At 42.2% G+C, this 22,220-nt stretch overlaps 1 protein-coding gene and 1 non-coding gene across 2 annotated transcripts; one reads left to right on the top strand and one right to left on the bottom strand.

Moving 5' to 3' along the window:
* Window positions 1–144: 144 nt before the first annotated feature.
* Window positions 145–3,906, bottom strand: tmpob (thymopoietin b). The gene is made up of 6 exons (XM_028430572.1): window positions 3,304–3,906; window positions 3,080–3,197; window positions 2,659–2,814; window positions 2,422–2,531; window positions 2,224–2,324; window positions 145–2,045 (listed from the first exon to the last, which is right to left on the bottom strand). Exons 1-6 carry the CDS (start codon window positions 3,535–3,537, stop codon window positions 1,664–1,666), a joined length of 1,101 nt encoding a protein of 366 aa, XP_028286373.1. The 5' UTR covers window positions 3,538–3,906; the 3' UTR covers window positions 145–1,663.
* Window positions 3,907–12,490: 8,584 nt separating this feature from the next.
* trnal-aag (transfer RNA leucine (anticodon AAG)) lies at window positions 12,491–12,572 on the top strand. Its single transcript has one exon. It is a non-coding gene; the product is annotated as a tRNA-Leu (tRNA).
* Window positions 12,573–22,220: the final 9,648 nt, after the last annotated feature.

Consider the following 22,220-nt stretch of genomic DNA (forward strand, 5'->3'; position numbering starts at 1 on the left):
TTTAGCATTGACATTTGCTATATAAACAATGGCATGGTGAAATGAAGTGATATTCATCTAATGTCGTATTTCCCTAATACTATGACCCACTACGATCAGATAATGATTAATAGATGTGTTTTACAAATTAAATTCACCAACAGAAAATGGTAACAACAAAGTTTATTGTATGATACACTGCCTACATGATCATAAATAGATTAAAAATCCTTACCCACATAACCCCTGTCATTTCTGTCCATTGTGGGAGAGCTGCCTGATAATGAATTGCTTGCGTTAAGTCAAAAAGGTTCAGATTACGATACAGTATTACTTGCATGAATTACATATTGCTTCAAAAATGTGCTATAAAAAATTGAACACGCCACTTTAGAAAAATATCAAAATAGAAACAAACCCCCCCCCCCAGAAATTTCCTCACCCAGACATCACCTCTCAGTGAATGTTTCCTTGCTACCAAGCGGATAAACAACCCCATTCAGAGTGATCTACAGTGTCTATACTAGTGGTAATTTCTCCCAGGCCAAAGGGCAGTTCTGGTGAGAACAAATGGGTCAACTGTCCCATAAGGATTTACTTACGCCTGTGTCTCCTTTCATGTCTGACCACATGCAGTCAGTGAGGTGGGCTATGTGGGTGCACTGCATTAGCCAGTCCCATATAAAGGACTGAAGGATCTAAAATCTTATAAAAACAGAACAAAAAGCACAACAGAGCACTAAAACCCACTGCATGTAAACTCAAATAGGCATAATGACAGTGATGGAATATTAATCATCTATGATCGAAATTTTAGTTTCCCCAAGCAGCATTTGTCAAACTGTAGATAATCAATACTAAAAACTTTATTATTCAAGATTTTTTTTTCTTGAAATTGAATATTGATACAAATTTTCTACCTTAATCCATGATCATGGTTTCTGTCTGCATGTGAGCATAATTAAGCAGTGATCAGCTGCTAGGAAAAAAAAAAAAAACTTCATGATGAAGGTGGACCAATTTTTCCTCATGCAGCGACGTGACCTGATTACACCACGTGTCTCCTCCCAGCACAGACCACACTGAAGAGTTTGAGCTGAATCAACCTGAGCACCATAGAAATAATGAATCACTCTATCTGTATAGCTACAGAGCAAAATTTGGAAATTATACAGAAACACGTGTAGACATCCTGATATTACTACAAGCACTGCTTGGTGCTCAAACAAAAAAAAAATGGGAGGGCACTAAGTGCTAACAGTGTCCAGGCACTTCACCATCAGAAAAACACCTGGCTCAAAGCATTGGGTTAAAAACTACAGTATGACCTTCAAAAAACTACAACCATGCATGGATAAACTGGCCTATCGGTTCTGCACTCATGTCTACATTTAAGGGTTAAATACACACAAAGACACAAACAGTTCACAGATTAAAATCAACATTAAAATTAGTCTCTTCTGACTGCCACAAAGTTATTCAGAAGCTACTCTTTGAATATACCTCCCTCTTGTGGTGGGATGAAAACTGGAGCCTGCAGAGAAAGCGTTCAATTAAATCTGTGCTCTTTTTTTTTTTCCAAGGAACAGAGAAGACATGAGCCAAGTTTGCTGTTTGGGTTGTTGTGTCCTATGGCAGCCGGCAGGGAGGTGGTGTAGGCATGGTGAGGGACTGCTGAGGGTCTTTAATTGCCGGTGCTCTCTGTAGCACTGCTGCTGATGCCCAGATAGTTGGCTGCCATATCCACAACACCCTGGAGCGGGATAATCACGCTGTCCAGGTGGCCTTTCAGGGTATTAATCTGATCGGAATCCATGTTCTGGTAGACATAGTAGAGAGACCCACCCACCACAACAAGGAGTAGAAGCTTCAGCAACATGGACAGGAAGCCTCGTCGAACGGGTGCTTTGCTTGAAGAGACGCTTGTGCCCGCTCGGGAAAAAGACTCCGAATAGGAGCGGCTCTCAGTGTGGACGCTGTGCTCCAGAAGGGACTCGTCGAGCCAGTACTCACTTGGTTTTACAGGCCGACCAGCAGCCCCTCTGATTGGACGCCTGCAGGTTGCACTAAATGGAGACACAATGAAGTGAGCATTTAGATTAAAGTTTATATTTACAGGCTTAAAAAAAGTCTGCTCATTTGTCACAGCATGCAGATCTGTCTCATCTAATGTGATAGAAAATCTGCCTATTCCTGCAGTCAAAAGAAAAAATAATTAACATAAGACAAATGATCAAGTGTTACCTAATTCCTGTTGGTGTGCTTATTTCATTGGCGAGGATATCCTCGACAACGCTCTCACTGGCCTTTTTAGGGGTTCCTTCAGTAATAACCTCCTCCACCACCTGTCAGCGCAACATAAAAGACGTTTGTGTGTAACGTGTTACAAACAAACAGTGAACTGCAATCAACGAGATTAGAAAGCTAAGACATTTGTCTCACCTTGGTTTGTCGTCTGCTGCTGGTTCTGACAGTGACTGGGGCTTTCCCTCTGCTTCTCACAGGCTTCTCTACCACAGGAACTGGCTCTGGCTCAGAGGCAGCGATCTCCTCTGAAAAACATACAGTAAGACGACAGTGGAACGTGACTGTATATTAGCACAATAATAGGCATTTAAAAGTTTGATGCAAATATTTTAGAGAATTTCAGTTGAATAAAACGACATAAATTAAACTTACCATCTTCTTTGTCGCTGTACTGGTCTGAATTTGTGTTGCCGTTCTGGTTGCTGTCTGCCTTGGGTAAAGTTGTGACCTCTGTGGGAGCTTCAGGTTCAGCTGAAGGCTGGTCCAAAATCTTCTGAAGCTTTTTCTCATACACTTTACGAGTAGATGCTATGAACAGGTGTAAAAAAAAATAGGGTTTGCTCAAATAAACCACTCATAATTACTGTGTAATTACTTAAAGCTTGTTCTTAATAACAGAACAATTACAACGTACTCTTCACACAGCATCACCACTTATGTTCAAAATGAAATACCAGTCCACCAAGTACTTGATATTTACTAGACTCAGCATTAAAGCTGCACCTTGTCTTGTTCCGTATCAGTATTTCTTCCTCTTTAAGTGTAAATCTAAGACAGGCACGCAGGATCTCACCAACAATAGGTCCCGAGTCCACACCATGCTTTGCCAGCTGCTGTTTCAAATCTTCATCAGTGAGATCTGTCACCTCCACCTCTTCAGTGCGCGGCTTATCCGTCTTCTTGGTCGCTTTCTGCAGACAGATGCGTCCATTATCGCGAGAAAATGACGGAGTAAAAAGTTAAATCTGACCCACTGAGTCTAATGTGATTTCTAAAGGGAAGAAAAAGAAAACTTACTCTTCCAGACCGACTTTTGTTGGAGACCACAGGAGCAGGTAACTCCTCATCGCTGGAGAAGGTATCTGCAGGTGGATTGTTCTTGTTGTTCAGGATGGTTAAGTTCTTCAGATACAGCTGCACGTACACTTCTTTCTTATGTTCTCCGCTCGGAAGTGGTACATTGTTTGCCGTAAGCTCATTCTTTAGCTTATCCTTCGTGAGAACCGACGGGTCTTCGAGGAATTCTGCCATGCTGAACCCTTTTTTTTAAACAATGAAAGATGTCCCTCTTCGCTACTCGAAGCTAACGGAAATTAGCTGGTTCGCTGAGACGCTACAAATAACAACACCGGGAACGTGACGGTACAGCGTCAAACAGAAGTGGCGCCTACTCTGCCAATCGAGCTAGGAAGACAGAAGCGGTTTATCAAAATAAATGCCCACGTTTGCTTCTTAGCCTCAAAGAAAAAATATCTGGGAATAGCGTTGATTTTTTGTAAACAGATACAGACCTGCGTGTTAAAAGAAACTAATGAAAAAACCTGATTTAAGCAGCTGTAAATTGATTGAATTAGCTTAGCTTCAAAACCGGTCCACTTGCTTCTGTCTGTCCGCGGTCGCAGCAGGGCCAAACAACGAGGAGCTTTGCTATTGGATGGCAGAGCGCAGTAAGCTGGCCTCTGATTGGCTGGCTATGAATGGAACACAGTCAGGCCGCTGCCACAAAGAAACCACAGGCTGCGCGTTTAGATAACCGCGCTGCATAAAAACCCCGCCGACGAAATAAAACTAACTCCGAGCAACGACTCGATTAAGATTTTTATATCGTTGAGTAGACGACTGCGAGTTTGAGCCCAGTATCGAAGCCGCGACGAGAGGTTAATGTTAGTGGCGATATAATGGGTATTGTTTGCTTTTTTTTAGTGTTTACACTTCAGTTTCAGTCATGTTTATGCCGGCATTCCATTCATATTCTCGTTCAATACAACCGATTAGCAATTATAAATACTTTATATTACATCGTTGTTTGAGGATTTAACGTTACATAACGTGGTTTCGGTTGCACGTTGAGTTATTTTGATCAAACAGAAGAGGGCAGCATTGAGCCACAGCATTCTGATGAAATGGGGGGTTTGGCTTGTAGAAGTTGTGCTATTACAAACCAGCAAGCAATCAGATTAAAGTTATAAAATACCCAATGTGTTTTAGAAGACACAAGAACCTGCATATATAAAAAATATCATTTATTTTTGCAGGTTCCTTTTCTTTTCTTTTCATTTTAAACCACAAATAGTGCTTTAATCATAATTGACAGCTGGAAAACTGAAAACAACTATATGTTAGTCAATAAGCCCCTTTTACAGCTCCCCTGTCAACACACACACACTCCCTCACATGCACACATGTAATGTTTCTAAAGTGTAAAGAGAATGTATGCAGCGATTTGGACTTCATTTTTTTTAAATAATGACTCAAAAGAAAGCTTCTTGCAGGTCTCCACACTCTCTCACAGTCACGGCAGTGTTTGACCTCTTCCGGGACACTCAGTGGTTTGAGGTGGCACTTGTGTGGCTCCCCACCTGTCCTTCAGACCTGCCTCTCTGGGGTTTCTGGGATGCTGCTGCTGAAACCAGGCAATTGATCCCTGCCTCAGCTCCAAACCACACTAAAATACAGCACTTCAAGTGTAGTTCAGCTTTTCCATAGTGGATTTGCCAATGGAGTGTAAGCGTAAAAAATGTTGAGCCCTTGAGAAACACCTCTTAAGCTTTCTTTGTATGTAATTTATACAGAAAATAAGGCTTAGGCCAAGAAACACAGTGTGTGCCTCTTTAAGCATAACAGTCATGGCCTCTGAAAAATGATCAAAGACGACTCTTTAATCGTCAACATTCACATTTTCAGAATGAGTTCATTTAAAATGGAGCCGCTCTGCCCGACGTCGACCGAGATATTTGATGACATTTCATGACAGATGATTGCTAAATAAATCTGGCGAACAAATGAAACCAGGGGGCTAGAGCAGGACAAAAAGCAGTGCAGTTCTAAAAGTCGAATTGGCGACTGAATTATTAAATGTTATGTTGTGTTTGGAACAGAGAGTACATCTCAGATGAACACAAGCTCCAACATTCATGTTCTAAAAGAGGATTTCTGATCATTTAGAAGAATGTTCAACACAGACTCCTCCGTGCAGTTTATCTTGGATTTTAAGTAGTTTTAAATCCCAATTGAGCCAACCACAGAAGTACCTTAGGAAAAGCCAAACTTTACCACCCAGGTAATGTCTGATCCAATTCCACTGACACAAAAAAAGCACACGCAGTACTTGCGAAATTAATTAACGCAGCAGTAAACAGCAGAGCTTTCACCTGACAGACTCACGTCTCCTGTTGTTGTTTGGATAATAACAGTCTCTAATATAAAAGTCTATAGAATCACATGATCGGAGTATTTTCACGTACCACACACAGCCGTAAAGGTCAGTTTTCCTGCACTAATCTATCACAACAATCTCTAATCCTCCAAGGATGTTATTACTCACTGCCAAACTAATTAAGATCAAGTCCTGGGCAGTTTCCTGTACAAAAAGGAGGGTAGGATGCGGGTAGCAGCAGCAGTGTATTAACCGGAGTTGAGATTTGTGTGTCCTGGCCTACGAACAGCCATCTAGCCGTGCTCACACAGTATATTTTCATCTGTTGACAATCCAAACTCTACTTAAAAGACACACACTTAGTTGTAGACATTTCTGTCAGAAGGAAAAATGAGACTGCCTCTCTGGCCCTTGTTGATGCCCATTTGGCCACATGCCTGTATGTATCCTAAGCACTCCCCCATATATTTGCATTGCTATTATGATTTGGGCTTTTCCCGTTTTATTTGGCCATTGAGCACAGAGACACACTTGCTCGTGTCCTCGCTGAACTTAAAGCAAACATTACTGTGTGTGAACTTTCATGTCGTGGATGAAGAATTTCTGTTAAGTCCACACACGGAGGCACCCATGGGACACATCACACTGGATACTTCAACGGAAAACTTACTGTGGACCATCCATCTCCTTGATAGGTAATGCACTGACATAAATGGATTGACACAAATTTAGTAACTACTGGAAGTGCCTCTGCTGTGAATGATGACCCATGCATGTCCTCTGCACCACAAAGAAGCTTCAATTCACAACATAACCATCGTTGTTTATGTGAACCTAGAGACCAAAAAAGCCTCTTGCAAAGCCACTTATCACTATTAGTGTTGGAGGCTGATCCATTTTTGGGAATCCTTGTTTTACAGGATAATGGAGCAAGCTAAATCATGCTAATAATAGCTAGCAAAAAGTAAATGCACACACTGGTCTACAATGCATATGTTGCAGTGTGCTTTAGTAATAAAATTGTAAACCTCACTTTGCTTACATCACATGCTTTGTTTCTTTGATTAGTTGTATGTCTATCCAGATACATCCAGAGGGGGCTTGTTTCTGGATTCATTGGTACTGACCCCTTGCAATGCAGCTTGAAAGACAAAGACCAGACCAGAAGTCTTTACCTGGAAAAGAATTATAGTGGGGCTGGCCAGGTTCTAATCAGCAGAAGGTCAGTATCTTACTAGATGACACACTTACTATGCCTACATAACACAAACCCATGTAAAACATAATATTCTAAGGTGAAGAATGTTCTTACCCTATTGAACCCTATCTTAGATTAGGAATATTAGCCTTTATTAGGGTTCGCAGTTTAAATTGATGAGGAAATGTTGCATTTACAGCTTCTTTTTGCTGCCCCAAATTCAGGGCAAAAATTCAGCTAATGCAATGTAAAGGACAGGATGTGCAAGTTACTTCCAAACACAATCACCAACCTTGCCCGAACTGAAATGTATCCACCATGTTGCAATTCGAACTTTTTTAACAACGAACAGATTTATTGTAGCCTAAAAAAACAGTTAAGTAGTTTTTACACTGAAGAAAATACCATTTAGTTAGAATATCAAAATGCTACATCCATTTGTCAGATTTTACAAATGACTTTGTTCATGGTTCAGCGCATGGTAGCCGTTGTTTTTTTACGTGCCGGACATGGCTGAACCGAATGGCCGATGGCTTACGACTAAAAAGTGAGGGCAACCTTACACAGGTGACTGCCAGACTCTTGAGTTAACAGGAAAGAAATATTTCCGTGCTTAACTTGGCTGAGGTGCTCAACAGACCTGCCTCTGCTTAGTTTTTCTGTCCGCATGGCTGAACACTGGTACCGGACCAGTATGGGAAGCGCCAAAGACTTCTCAAAAGACTCCTGTGATGTGTCGGTTGTGACACCGCCATGCCCCTCAACTGTTTCCTCTCTTTTGCAGATGCCTGGGCTCTGAGCTCACACGCCCCTCACTCAAGAGAGGAGTCACCATTTGGGAGTGTCAGCAATAAGCGCACCTAATGAATGAGAAGTAGACAATCAACAGAGGCTCAGCAGCACTCATAGGTGCAAGTGCCAGATCAAGGAACATGCCAACAGCTCAGTGTATTCAGCATTTTATTGCAATCGTTGGCAAGACTCAAGCTCAATTTTCAATTAAGTACCAAAAAAAGGGAGTGGATTTTATCAAGGCTGACAACAAGAGACCTCTTTGGGGACCTTTGTGTGAGGTGCTTCCATGGACTGACATTACTGTGCTTGTAATTTCCTTGCCGGGTGAATTTGGGGCTTTCTGGTGTCACGTTATTTTAAGTAATAGCTTTCAGCTCTGCATCTGCTGCAGCCAAGACAAACCTGGTACTGCAGCTGATACGTTCTTATCTTTTCAATCTTGAAAATGCAAACCTTTAGCCCTCAGTGTGTCTCCTTTGCTGGCCCTACATCATAACAGCTACAGAGCAGGAGGTGCAACATGTGGAGAAAAAAAAAAGCACTTGTCGTTGTGTTTACAGTACTTTCGGGAGGTAGTCCTGATGGTTCGGCTCTTGTAGCAGCTCATAGTTTTGGGTAGTAAAACACCGGGGGCCTATCGATGTTCTGAAGCCTCACAGCGTGGCTCATCCGTGCCAGCGGTAAAGGACAAATATGCCAAAGTCTGCTGGGTTTGGCTCTTGTCTCACCCCCTGGCGTCCAACACCGATGTATCCAGCTGAGGTACAATAATTTGACACCTCTTAAGCAGCTGGACCCTTTAGCGTGACAACCACTGCTTTGTTTTATATTCCTGCGTATTTTGAACGCAATAAAAAATTACCGTCAGCAACATCTAAACTGTGTTTTTATCCACTTTGGACTCCTGCCCTTCCCCACCCCCTTCAATCTCCTTTATCCCTCCCTTTCCTATGTGGGATTTAACATACACTTTGTGGTAACCTTGCTTAGTTATCAGTTTTTTCTACATTCGCTTACACTGAATAAAGGCTTGTTTCTCTGCGCCTGCTTGTTAAGACTTCAAGGACAGCTCCCTCCATCTGGTATTAAGTATTCTCGGTGCCAGGGTCGGGTTAACTGACACTCCTGCACTTAAACTAATGGCAGCGAACAGTCATCTCCCATGAGGTGCTCACCTTGGAAAAAATCACCCAGCTCCCTCATCCCCAATCATAGTGGTGCTCTCGCCACCCACTGAATGAAACCGTGGGCATGAAAAGAGGGATTGTTTCACTATTCAGGCACATATGAGGGCAAATGAAAACATGTTATACGCATGTCCTGTCTTGGATTTGCTCTCCTCCTGAGTTCAATGAGACGTTGAGGAGTGGGAAGAGGAGGGCAGCATGCAAACAGGAAAAAGTCTGAGTCAGCAAATGAACATTAATAAAACATCTTCGTAACAGCAGAAAACATTGAATCAAGAAACAGAACTACAATTTAAAAATATACAGTGTATAATCACGTTGTAGTTCACTGCTTTTTTCCAAAATGTTACGATCTGGAATGAGACCTGTTTGAACATTTTTTGGTCACCTTCCGTGTTAATAAGTGAGTCAAATAATCAGAAAAAGTTTCAGTTCACATTAACATTCTGACATTTACACTCCAGCATGCACTGCTTCCATCCTAGAATATTGAGCCATAAATATCTCATACAGGTGAGTCCAGGGCAAAGAGAAGCACCTCTCAGACCACAGCAGTGCAGCATCACCACCCGTCCTCCTCTGAACCCCCTTCTCAATGGAAACCTAAACAGCTTTTTAAGAATGAAGAGGTTTTTCAGTTTGTTGCTAAATATAGGCCAGCCCAGTGGGAGGTGGCAGGTTCCAGCGCCATTTTCAACAAAGATGAGCCCCTAGGTCCTGCCCAGGGCCCTGGCGGGTGGTGACTGCCGGTGGTCCGCCTTTCTCTTATGCACCGGCTCTTAAGTAAACAGTGCAATCCTGCGGTCAGCTACAGCATGGCAACGAGCAAAAGGACTCACTGTGCAGTTGCACACAGCTATGGTGTGTTGTCTCCTCTGGCTCGCTTAGTCCTGGCTCCTCCCCATCACAGAGGCCTGGGCAGGGGTCGGAGGGCCAGCGACAGACCTTGATGTGTGAGTCCAGGATCCTGCTGGGAACTCCTGGTGGGGGCAGTGTTGCCTCAGATCCCATCTGAAAATACAGGCTACTTTAATAATATTATCATGTTTAACTTTCTATGTTTTACATTAACAAACCATGACCATCAGATATCTGTTTAACTCTGATAAATCTCTTCAATGCTCTGAGGAATTAAAGGTTTGAGATAAAAAAGACAGAATACTTCCTATTTTAATTGAATTAGCTATTATCATGGAAAGAACCAAAGCCATGAGTTTTGACATAGATGTTTATCAGGCAGAAAACACACAGGTTTAGTGTGCTGAAGAATAACAACCAGAAATATCAGTTTCAATCAGGAAATATCTGAGAAATGAATGTTTTTATCAGAGAGGCAGGATAATACACCATTAATCATCAGAATCACATCCAATAAAGTGCCAGATTAATCAACACAGAGGAATACTGACAGCCCCAGTCCTTATCCACTGAGGAAAATAAGGGGCAACAGGTAAGCCTTTATCCATTGAGCTCTGTTCTTGCGTTGCTCTCCTATACATGGAGATCATAATTTTGGGAGTCTCAGTGGCTACCTGTAAGGACCACAGGGGTGGCAAATAGCAGGGCTGCGGCTTTCTGAGCTTCTTAGTGGTGCGAGCAGAAGGATTTACGGTAACTCTCAGACAAGCGTTCACAGCTTGGACTCTTGGCACGGATTCGATATTGTCTCTGGCTGAGCATCAAACCCACTGAACCTGAGGTCCAAAAGTACCTACACAAAACCCTAGGATGTTTGAATGATAAATCGCCGACATTTAGTGGCAGAACAAAAAATATTGGCCTTGCTGGGGATATCAATTTTAATTTTAATTTACAGTGAGAGCACACACTGGGTGGCTTGATTGACCAGAGATCGGCTTCTGGTTTAATTGACATGCTCTTCTCTTACTAAGGCAAGGATATGAGTTTTCCTGCAAATTCAGCACAGGTGCAACAGTAGAAAGCCACCCTGCAGTGTCAGAGGTGCAGCAGTCACCAGTGGGGGTGATACTGAATATCAACTATGATTTGAGGTATATTAACCAAGTTATAATATCCAGTCCTTTTGGGACACACAATTTATTTCTTCTCTGTGTAACTGGAGCTTGTTTCTCGGTGCCGGCTTTAGCCCACCATCCTAAGGCGCTTCTGGTTTTGATAAAAGCGAAACCAACTCCATGAGATTTCCTGAGCAGCGATGAATGATAAAACCATCTGGCTAAAACACAGCACAAAAGTTAGTATACTGTATCTGACATGCGGAGTAGCATAATGGATCAATTCTGTAATCCGTTCAAGGATTAATGCTCAAACTGAGGATGTTTTTGGAATCGCTGGTATCATTATCTTCTGTGTTACATTCAGGTAAACGCATCATATACAAGGCTAATGCTGTATTTTATTAATGTGCTGACTGCTGATGATGCCAGGAGGTGCTTTACACAGCCGCAGGACTGAATTTAAGGTCAAAGAGGACGCACTGAGCCAACGCACACCAACCGCCACCCTGGAGAAAAAAGCTATGGTGCTAATATTAGGGGGAAGACTGATTACAGTGCTACTATTAGGTTCTGGCATCGATTTTTGTCCAAAGTAGGAACGCCCTCAACACTTCTCTTTGGTGTTCATGCCCCTGGTCCTGAATGGCACACTACATGATATTATGAGGAGCCAGACCAAACATGCCAAGCCAGACCACAGGGTTACTCACAGCCCCTGCACATTCTTTTGAGGCTGAAATGTGACCTGGTCCTATTTTTCAGCAGCTTGTCAGACTCAGTGTGGTGCAGGGAGGTAAACTAGGAAGGAAAACTGTTGTCACCTTTCTATAGCTCTTACTTTTTCAGACTTATAAGATGGCAGCCTCAGGTGTCAAAAATGAGACCATATGGCTGGTTGGGTGGGAGGCTGGCAGTCAACACGGATACGGAAAGAACAGAGGTAGCAGACAATGAATGGAAATGGGTTTACTGGCGAGAGCTGATGGACACGCTCTGGTAAAGTAATAAATGTAGTATCCATATGCATTAGGACATACAGAGTAATGCCGTACTGTATGTGAGACCCAAATTGAAGTGACAACATAATGATTTGAAGCAAATTCAATGAAAATCTTTGCAGCAGCTTGAGGAAACTGCACGTCCAGCTGTGTGTGAGATGCTAAAAACATTGCTTTCCTGGATAATGTCTTATTGGTTTCCAAGAACATTTGTTTTTTTTTTTATTTCCTCCCTCCATACGATTGGAGAGAAAAGTCCTTGTTGGACAGCATCAGAGACTTGGACCAGAGAACACTGTCAGGCATTCAATATGTCCGAGCTTGTCATCAGATGAAGCTCGTTTTGAAAAATGCTTGTTATGACTGCTGCTAACCATATCCACCCACTCATTGCTCAGTGAGAGGGGACAGAGAAGAGGAAGTTTTTCAGGCAGCTGGGTCATGCTTGATCCCTGCAGAGTATCAAATGGATGAATGATAGACAGAGCTTGTAACGTTCCCAGGAAATGGAACTTGATGTATCCTTCAATATATCCAGAAAGGATGCAACACACCATTGGGAGTACTACAGGTAGATTCAACGTAACACACTACAGCGTTCCAAGTTAGCCAATGCGCTGAGAAATGCTATGGTGTAGCTTGGTGATGAACTCATATTCCACTTTTGGAAAGGTAGCGTGGCCGAGCGGTCCAAGGCGCTGGATTAAGGCTCCAGTCTCTTCGGGGGCGTGGGTTCGAATCCCACCGCTGCCAGACTTTTGGGGCATAGTGGAAGAGCAGGGTTGTCCAATAACCGGAAGGTTACAGTGAGAGCACACCCTAGTCTTTGTTGTGTGTCCTTGGGCAAGGCACTTTACCTGCATTGCCTCCAGTGTGCTCACTGGTGTGGCGCTCCTTGCTGGACATTGTATGACACTGCTTGGCAGCAGCCTCATCTAAAACAAGACTGTTGGATATTTTATTCAATGGTAAGTGACCAACGGTGTAGTTTTAGCATGGACGGAGGGGACGAGTCCCCACCCATGTCCAGCAATTACTAAATTGTCCCCACCAATAATTTTATCCCCTCAAAAAAAACAACAACACAGCTTCGCATTGGGTGCGGGAAGGGTTAAATTCTGTTCTTTTGCTGCATCCTACCAAAAGATATCCTCCTGTCCCAAAGCCCTTGGTATTCTGATTCTGACTGGGTTATATTATGGGCTCTGGTCCGACCATAACACATGGCCATGTGATTGGCTGTGCCTTTCCCTGCTGTCACATGTGTGGCTTGGTGCATATCGAAGAGATGGCAGCCATAAAGCAACAATAATAAGCAAGTTGGCTTATGAAATTAGTTCATCATAATAATTATTGTAGGATAATCACCTTGATGGTGACCAAACGTTGCACTAAGCAGTGATCCCACAGTTCCTCTTTCTTTCTGCGGATGCCTCATGTGTTGATTTCTTTAGCCCAGTTTTACACTTCTGTAAAATTTTGTTGTGCATCTCACGTGACAGCAACTATTAAGGGTTTTTCTCCCCTCTGGCATGACCACAGATTGATGATGCTCTGTCTATATTGGAGTTGACCAATCAGAGATTTGAGGAGTGATGGCATCAGTAAGGATTTCTGTTTGGAAGGATGATGAGTCCTTCGAGATGAAAGTCAATAAATCAGTAATTTGTATTATTACTGGCAAATGTACTTATTTTATATCATTTGGCATCGAACACGCTGCAGCAACATGTTGTGGTGAATTACCTGTAGGAACACGGGCTCCTGTGTTTTCATTTTAAACATAAAAGATTGCCGATTAACCTTTTCGGCATGCCACCGCCACGAAAGCTATACACATTCCTCCTCTGAGCACAGCCACAAAAGCACTTCACATTCTCACTGACCAAAACTTACTGTGCGAGTATTCAAATAAAAGGAATCGAATCTCCAAGAAACACAGTGAACATCACCACCACTGAAATAGATTTCAATAAATTTTAATTTCCGCAGCCACTTTTCCCGCTCCTGAGAACGTAATGAATTAGCAAACAAGACCCTGAAAAGAATTCAGTCCCATTTCTCTTTACTCAATGAATTACCGTCGACCACACAAGGAAAACAAAAGATGGCAAGTTTATTTTTCTGTGGTGGGGCCATTTCAACATAGCAATTATTCACTGACACCACCTTCAAAAGGTTCCTCAAAGGTTTTAAGCACCACTGATAGTGCTTAGCAACAGTGGGAACATGCAAGTATGATTACTTTAAAAAAAAAAAAAAAAATTTTCTGTATTTAGTCATAGAAAAATACAATCAGTAACAAAAAAGTTGTGCAAACCTGAAAGTAAAATGACAGGTACTGTATATTTAGAGTTGTAGACAAGCGATGGTTGCTTGAATTTTAAATAAGCAATTATGAGAAAATACGTGTGACTTGTTTACTGACTTTACTTTGGAGACAGGATAGCAAGAGTATTAAATATATAGCCATCCAAGAATATTTACAAAAACAAATGTCATTGAAAAGGCACACATGCCATTAAAATGGGGGTTTAAACAGATGTTTAAAATGTGTTGCATTTGCTCCGACAGACTGATTGCAGAAAATGCATGTGTGTTTGTTTGTGTGAACTTGTATAACTGTGGCCGTCTGTGTATGTGTGTGTGTGTGTGTGTGTGTAAGTGGCCTGTGTGTGGTCAGGTTCACTGGGCTGATCTTGGCCCCTGGCTCTTGCTGGCGTTCAGCATGTCTGTAAAGAAACAGCTGGAGGCAAAGCCAACACCAGTCCCGCTCAGGAGCTCAGCCCTGCCAGCAGCGACAGATTCCAGAACTTTCCATGGTCCTGCGTCGCCATGCCAACAGGTCTTGGCACGACACAGCTGTCCTGATCTGCACACCTGGCCCACCAAGAGTCCAGAATCACCTCTCCTGTCACTGTGTGATGAACAGGTCATTTACAACCCAAGTGTTTGTGTGTTTTTAAGAGCTATGGGCCCAGGTAAAGAAAACACCGTGGCAGAGGACCTCCTGTGTGTTGCCCTAATCAAACAGAGCTGAGGACCTAAGCCCTGTAGAATAGCTGCACTTGAATTAGTTCAAACTTGTACTGTGGAAAACCCACACAGAAGGATATTCAATAACAAACTGCATTATAAATATGGTGCACGTTACTCTAATCAACATGCACATAGCAGATACCCTTTATATTTCTTTGGACCATAATAAGTGATCCTGCTTCTGCACCCTATGGAGAGTCTAAATCAAGCAAACCTCATAAATACGCATCAGTGTCTCACAAATATGTGGAACAAATGGAGCCAACACTCCAGCAGTGGTGACGCTATGAAATAATATGTGAAAAACATGGGAAACTTGAGTGCAGACTTTCTTTTTTATTACCATAAAAACAGATTATCATTTCAATAAATTAAATTACAGAATTTGTTTTTCCTCACAGACCAAAACAATATTAAGACCAATATTTCCCAATGTTTAATCTTAAATGTGGGGACTACAGAATTACATGGGTACATGTGAGAGTACCTGAGTGTTGCCTGCACGTTGTGAGGTGGCAGGTGGTTTTAATCTAGAGTCCTTCCTGAGTAGTGAGTGTTTGGTTAGCCCAGTTTAACCTGCTTACAGTTTAGGAGTTTAGCGGTGCCATAGAGGAAATGAATTCATGACGAGTGAAAGCAGAGTTTAAGATGTTTTTACTGGAGAAACGAACACAGGAAAAAATCCATTATGCTGCTGTTAGAATGATAGATGGATACCAACGACAGTGGGTGTTTAAATGGCTCGCTGCAGTTGTCTGGACAGTGTTGTGAATCACAAGGAGGGATGTCTCAAGTGATCCTATGACTAGAAAACTGAGCCAAACACCAAACTGGATACATACAAAACAATGGAGCACAGGCTAAAAGACAAAGCGGTCACAGAGGAGAGCAGGACCTCAGCATTCCAACATAACGTCTGCAACCACGAGCCGGATGGATCAACCAGGGATGCAAAATGTATTAGCAGTCAATAAGGCAATTCAATTAGATTTTATTAACAATGATTCTTTTCAATTATGACTCAGCTGCAGTAATATGTAACAGTTCTCATTTTAAAGGGCTATCTGCTTCTGAAGAAGGACTTTAAGAAGGACTTTTCAGTAAAACACTGATTTCCCCCTCCATTCTATGCCAATCTGAGAACAGCGATAACAAAATATGACAATATTGTCATTTTACTGGATGTTAGTTGGAGGACTTGTGATTTAACATTAGTGAAAAGCTAAGGTACATGAAACAAAGCGTTGATGTTGATAAATACATAAATGTAGCTCTTAGCGTAAGTTCAATCAGGAAGACTCTGTTTCCCATCATTCACCATTTATCCCTATCCGCTACCTAGTCTTTCTCCTTCTATCCCTCACTCCTCTGCTCCCCCTCTCTTTCGCTCTCTTAGTCAGGTGCTTAGTAGAAAGCACCTCCCTCACCAATCAGCTGTCGCTTTCCATCCCTCTCCTGACCAATCACAGCTTAGCACGAAATTTAAAAGTCTTCTTCTCTCCTCCAGCTGTCTTCCGATCGAACCCGGCAACCCTCCTCCACCCCAAGCACCACCAGATCCACGCCAGTAAGGCCTCCTATCTCCTGCCCTCCAGCTCTCCACCACCACCAGGTCTAGACCCCGGGGGGATCTTCTGATCCAGCGGCCTCTCCTCTTGCGTTTTCCCCCCTTTCCGGATCTGGTCTTCACGACGGGGTCTAGGACGCCAATGCACATTCAAACTTTGTACTTAATAAATCTTTCTCATTCAGTTCGCTGAGTCTCTCATGATTGAACTTAACTTATATATAAATTATTGTGTGCCTTATGTTAGGGTAATTACCTTTACAATTGAAATTCCTTTAAAGCAAAAAGAAGCCCAACAAATTAAAATGAAATGTATGTATGAAATGTATCATATTAGTTAGTCGTTTACCATTTTTGGTGACTGGGAACAGAAAAGCTTGTTTACTATGTCTAGTAAAATTAGCTTCCTGTCTTTTAGTAATATATCCAGTTTAATAAAAGTAAATAAATAAAATAAAATCTGTAACTCAGATCATTTTACATTATATTGAACACGTTAGCATGCTAACTATTTGGTATTGCACCACTCTGATTGACAGAGCAGTTCCTCTAAGACAGTTTGTTATGCATCTTCTGCCTGATTTCCTGATCTGATCACAGATTCTGTGCGAGTACAGGATATAAACACTAGATGATGATGGTCTCCAACAATAATATTTTAATAATTACCAATTTACACTGTGCTTCACTATGTGAACTTCCTGGATAAAGGAGTGAAGAACTGTAGGTTTCCATTGAAGCTGAAGCTTTTTTTTTTGTTCCCCTTTAATCCTTCTGAGCACAAACTGAGAGGAGCAGCTCTTACTGCTAAATTGTTGCCATCCTGGGAGGTTTGAGGCTGACAGAAAATGACCCACCAAACTTTAACATGAACACAGCCAGATTCATGACAGCCAACATATGCAGCCATGCCCTAAGATATCGAATGTCATACCCGATGTCAAGTAGTCAAAAGTGACAATTAGATTATGGCATTTCAGTTGTGAGCTATGTAGTAATCCTGATTACAGTCACCAGCTTGAGCTCTGTAAACAGGACAATTTTCCTGTCAGCTGCATTAGCCAAGTGATTCTTTGACAGCATCTGGGCTGAAAACTGTTGATGTGTTCTTGAGTCAGTTGTGACTAGCCACTCTAATTCAATTATGGAAAAACCATTTCAAAACCTGATATTTAAGGAGGAGAAATAAGAGGTTATGCACATCATAAAAATGCACATTTCACCTGGTGTACTTTGGCTCGCCCTTTTCATAAGAAGCCAATTGGAGTTTTGAAGTGGTGTGTGTCTGACAGGGATTATTTCTCGCTCTGTCTCCCTGGATATAGTTGCCACCCATGACATCTAAGTCCAAACGTACACACACACAAACACTCTCACACACATTAGGGGTGGAGTACTGAGAGAAAACATGATTTGTGTGTGGATGTCCAGCATGTGAACATTTTGATTGATGGGCAGCTAAAGAACACAGGCTGATCCTTATTAGAGGCTGAAGCCTGCCAGCTCTGAGGGATGCGTGGGCATGTCCTTCTTGGTAAATGATCAGGTGTTTGACTGTCTGGTAGGAAGGAAGTCCTTATTAATGTTGAGGAGAAGGCCGAGGCTCAGCAACCTCAGGCATGCCTGCCCACACACACACACACACACACACGCTCCCGTCCAAACAGCACAGCGCACTGTGGTTCATTACTGTACAGGAGAGCTGGTGTGCTTTTACACGAAAAGTTCTGATTGGGAACATATCTACAGCTGTGGAGGTGTTAAAATAAATCTATCGACATCTTTTACTGTTTTTTTTACATTGAAATACTTGAACTTTTATGAACAGTTTTGGAGCCAAACTGACGTGTTATTTTATTAATACATTGTTGTTGCTGTCCAGAAAGTGTGTGTGAATAAAGCAACACAAAGTTTTGCTTCTGACAAACATTCATTCTATTTTTGGCTTTAATCGAACCACTTCCACATTTTGGGATGGCTGCATCTCTCAGTGCTGGTGGGTCTTGTTTGAACAGGGAGTTAGAATTTTCCATTTTCTCAATTTCAACTGAAACCACTCTCAAAAAAGCTCAAAAACTCTGACCCCAGAATCCAAGATGGCCGCTACTGTGTTATGTTTTAAAGTTCACCTCAGAGAGGGCCCGAATTGCAGACTCAGAGGAAAACAAATGTCAAAAGGGGAGCTTTAATTTAAATAAAGCCAAGAAACTCTCAAAAAAAAGACAAAGACAAAACAAAAGAGTGAAAATGAGACTAAAAACTTACCTGAAAACAAGGCACGACGGCAGAGAGGCACACGTGGAGCACACACAGGGGCTAAACAAAACAAAACCCAGGCAAAGGGAAGCGCAAGACTTAAATACACAAAGTAACAAGACACAGGTAAGAAATATTAGGGCGATCACAATGGAGGGAAAACATGCGAGGACATGCAAGGAAATATGACTTTCAAAATAAAACAGGAAACAAACACACGGCAAAATAAACCAGGAAAAAAAATATATAACCAGGAATACAATGGAAAACCTGACTGAACCATGGATCTGACATACTGTGTAACAATACTGTTTATCTGCAGGAGGCAGGCTGGGGTACACACACAACATGGTGGATCTTCACTCTGAGGGTCGAGCTCCTACTGCAAGCTCTTTTGTTTTTAACTGGATTTGGAGATTTGTTTGGTTAAGTTTTCTTTTTAACTGCAGATGGGTTTGAAAAGAGAAGTTAAAGGCAAAGATCATCTTAAAACACATTTCTAATAAACACACTGTACAAGCAAAAAATGCTCATGTTGCTCGCTCGCCTTTTTTGGCTGCCATTGTGACCCAAAATCATGTAGAGATGTGATCAGAGAAAAACAGACACACACACACAGAGAACTGAAATATAAACCTCATGTTACATTTTCCTGGTGAGGACAGCCTATACTGACACTTTTGCCAGAATCTCTTTGAGGAGGAGGAGGAGGAGGAGACCTCAGCGCCTCGGGATTCCCCTGGAAGAGCTGGAGGAAGTGTCCGGTGGGAGGGAAGTCTGGGTGTCTCTGCTTAGACTGCTGCACCCCCAACCCGGCCCCGGATAAGAGGTTTGATGATGGATTCATGGGGGAACGGATGGATGGATGGATGGATGGAATAGAATATACTTACAATAGAATATACTTTATTAATCCCTTTGGGAAGGCCCCTCAGGGAAATACGGATGGATGGACGGATGGTTGGATGGATGGATGGATGGATGGACGGATGGATGGATGGACGGACGGGTGGACGGATGGATGGATGGATGGATGGATGGATGGACGGATGGTTGGATGGACGGGTGGACGGATGGAGGGATGGATGGATGGATGGATGGATGGACGGATGGTTGGATGACACTTTTGAATGACAGATGGCTGTTGTGTCAGATTGCGAGATACCTGCCGGCCCATCTCAGCTCCACCTGTACTCCACCTCGTTGCTGCCAACTGGCGCTGTCATGTACAATCTGTGGTTCTGAGCTCTAACTTCCAAAGTCATGGGACACAACATAAAAACATAGTTTGCTTTATTAAAAAATAACAGAACTTGCCTAAAAAGCTCCTTCACAGCACTGTTAGTAGTATGTAGTGTTATTTTAAGAGACATGTTGCTGTGGTCGCTAGCATCTAACACATCGCCTGCTGTGTGTTTATGTGATTTTAAAACCTAAAACAGCTGCCTGCTGCTAAACAACAAAAAAATATATCAAAGCAATGAGCTCATAGAGCTTACCGGGCTCATTACAAGGTGTCAATTACTTATAAAAGAAGTTATTCATTCAACTGTTGATGTATAATATTGATTAGTGTAGGTTTAAAGTTGGTATTTTTACGATTACAAAAAAAAAAACACCCTCCAAGGCCGGCGTGGGAATCCCCCTCTCCCTCCACTGACGCGGACAGAAATGGCAGCGACCTGTGAAACCAACACATCACACCTACACAGCCACTTCACTCCCACCATTAACACTGAACTTTAAGCGTCTACAACAGCTCTTTCCCCGCTGTAATCCATCTGCACCACAAAGCTCAGCTCTCCTCAGGGACAGTGTAATATAAACATGTTCAGCTTGCCTCAGTATTTCCAAAGCCACCCACACAAGCCATACCCCATCTGAGAGAAAGGGGATCTAGGTCTGAATCAGTGCTGCTTTATTTACAACTCTTACAAAACAAACTTTAAAAAAAAACCTAATTCCTTTTTGCTCATGCAGTGGAGACGCAATGAAAGCCTGGCCTTATGTTACAGAGTTGTGAGACCGTGGGCAGCATAAAACAAACAGTTGTGAGCTCTGCCTTCCTTCCTTCGCTTTACAAGGGGATGCAGATTGGAGAAATATGTTGGCTGTTGTGAGCAACTCCGCCTCATGGATTTAGACTGTTGGAAAACCACAGTCGGACAGAAAACAAGCTGCCTGGCCGGAGCCCATGTTTGAATTACACTCGGTGTTGATTTATCTCCTGCCCAGAGTATGTAATCGAATGTCTAATGGACTCACTGTTCATTAGTAAATTAACACTTCTGAACATTTACATCATCAAGGCCGAGCACATGTTTTCAATTTATGAAAGAAAAAGTTATTTTAGAGTTTTTTTGCCTCAGAGGGTGTGGCTATATTTTTTCTCTCTATGAACCATTCTGAAAAATATAGAATTACAGAACAAGTTTCATCCACTGAAGGTCAACACAAGACCACAACACCTCTAAACACACACCTCGTAAAGATTTAACAGGAACATTACTGGCAAGCACCAGTCCATAGATGTGACTGATACAATGGTGCCTGTTTTAGGTGTAGCTCAATGTTTACAGAGTTACAAAAGTACTGCTTCTCTGTCATGACTGTCTATCCCCAGACAACATTAAGGGCTCTGCAACTTGTATTTTTGTCGCCTTGAGTTTGGTCAGCATCTGAATTTGATTTACCGCATTTTTATATTTTTGTTCAGGGCAGTTCTGATGAGGCATAAATACTGTATGCACGAAGTGTCCTCATTTATTAGTCTTGTCTGATGACTGAGCTCATGTTTGTCTGCCTGTGTTTGTTTAAAAAAAAACCAGTAACAAAAGATGTGGCTGTCAGTAAAAAGGACATGATGTCACTGCTCACCACATTCAGCTTTATAAGCCAGCTTGAAAGCATTTCCAATAAAACAACAGATCCCTTTATTCAATATTGCTGAATTAATAGATCCTTTTATAGAGAGTTCTGCTAAAGACCACATATTGAAACCTACCAATTAATCATAACTAACATAATAACAAACATAACACATCACTTCTCTATTTAGCACCAAGGATTCTGACACTGAAGTTTTCCATCGATCATTCTTACAGTTGTTTTGATATTTTGTCCATCTGTGTGTGTGTGTGTGTGTCGCCTGATCTAAGGTTCTCTTAAAGAGGGCAGTGACTTACTGTTTGTTTTAAATGTATGAATAGAATTTGTTAAATTCTTCATCTTTAAACGTATGTAGGTCCAAATCATGTATTGATTACATGGATCAATACTGCAGGTAAAGTAACGGACGTATCCACATACGTTTGTTGCTAAAAAAAATCAAATGAGGTCCTCCTCTCTCCCTCTCCCAGAGGCCCCGTTCACACTGGAGAAAGTCATTCCAGCTAGAGTAGGATTGAGCCCAGACAGCCTTTAAGCTGGATGCATTCAGACCTATTTTCAAATCTGGCTAGCACACACTTGTGTCCGCATTCAATCCGGCTTCATCCAGCGTGTTTGCTGTCCTCCAAACCACTAGGTGGCGCCTCGTA

This window comes from Parambassis ranga, chromosome 19, assembly GCF_900634625.1.
Source record: "Parambassis ranga chromosome 19, fParRan2.1, whole genome shotgun sequence".
NCBI lineage: Eukaryota > Metazoa > Chordata > Actinopteri > Ambassidae > Parambassis > Parambassis ranga.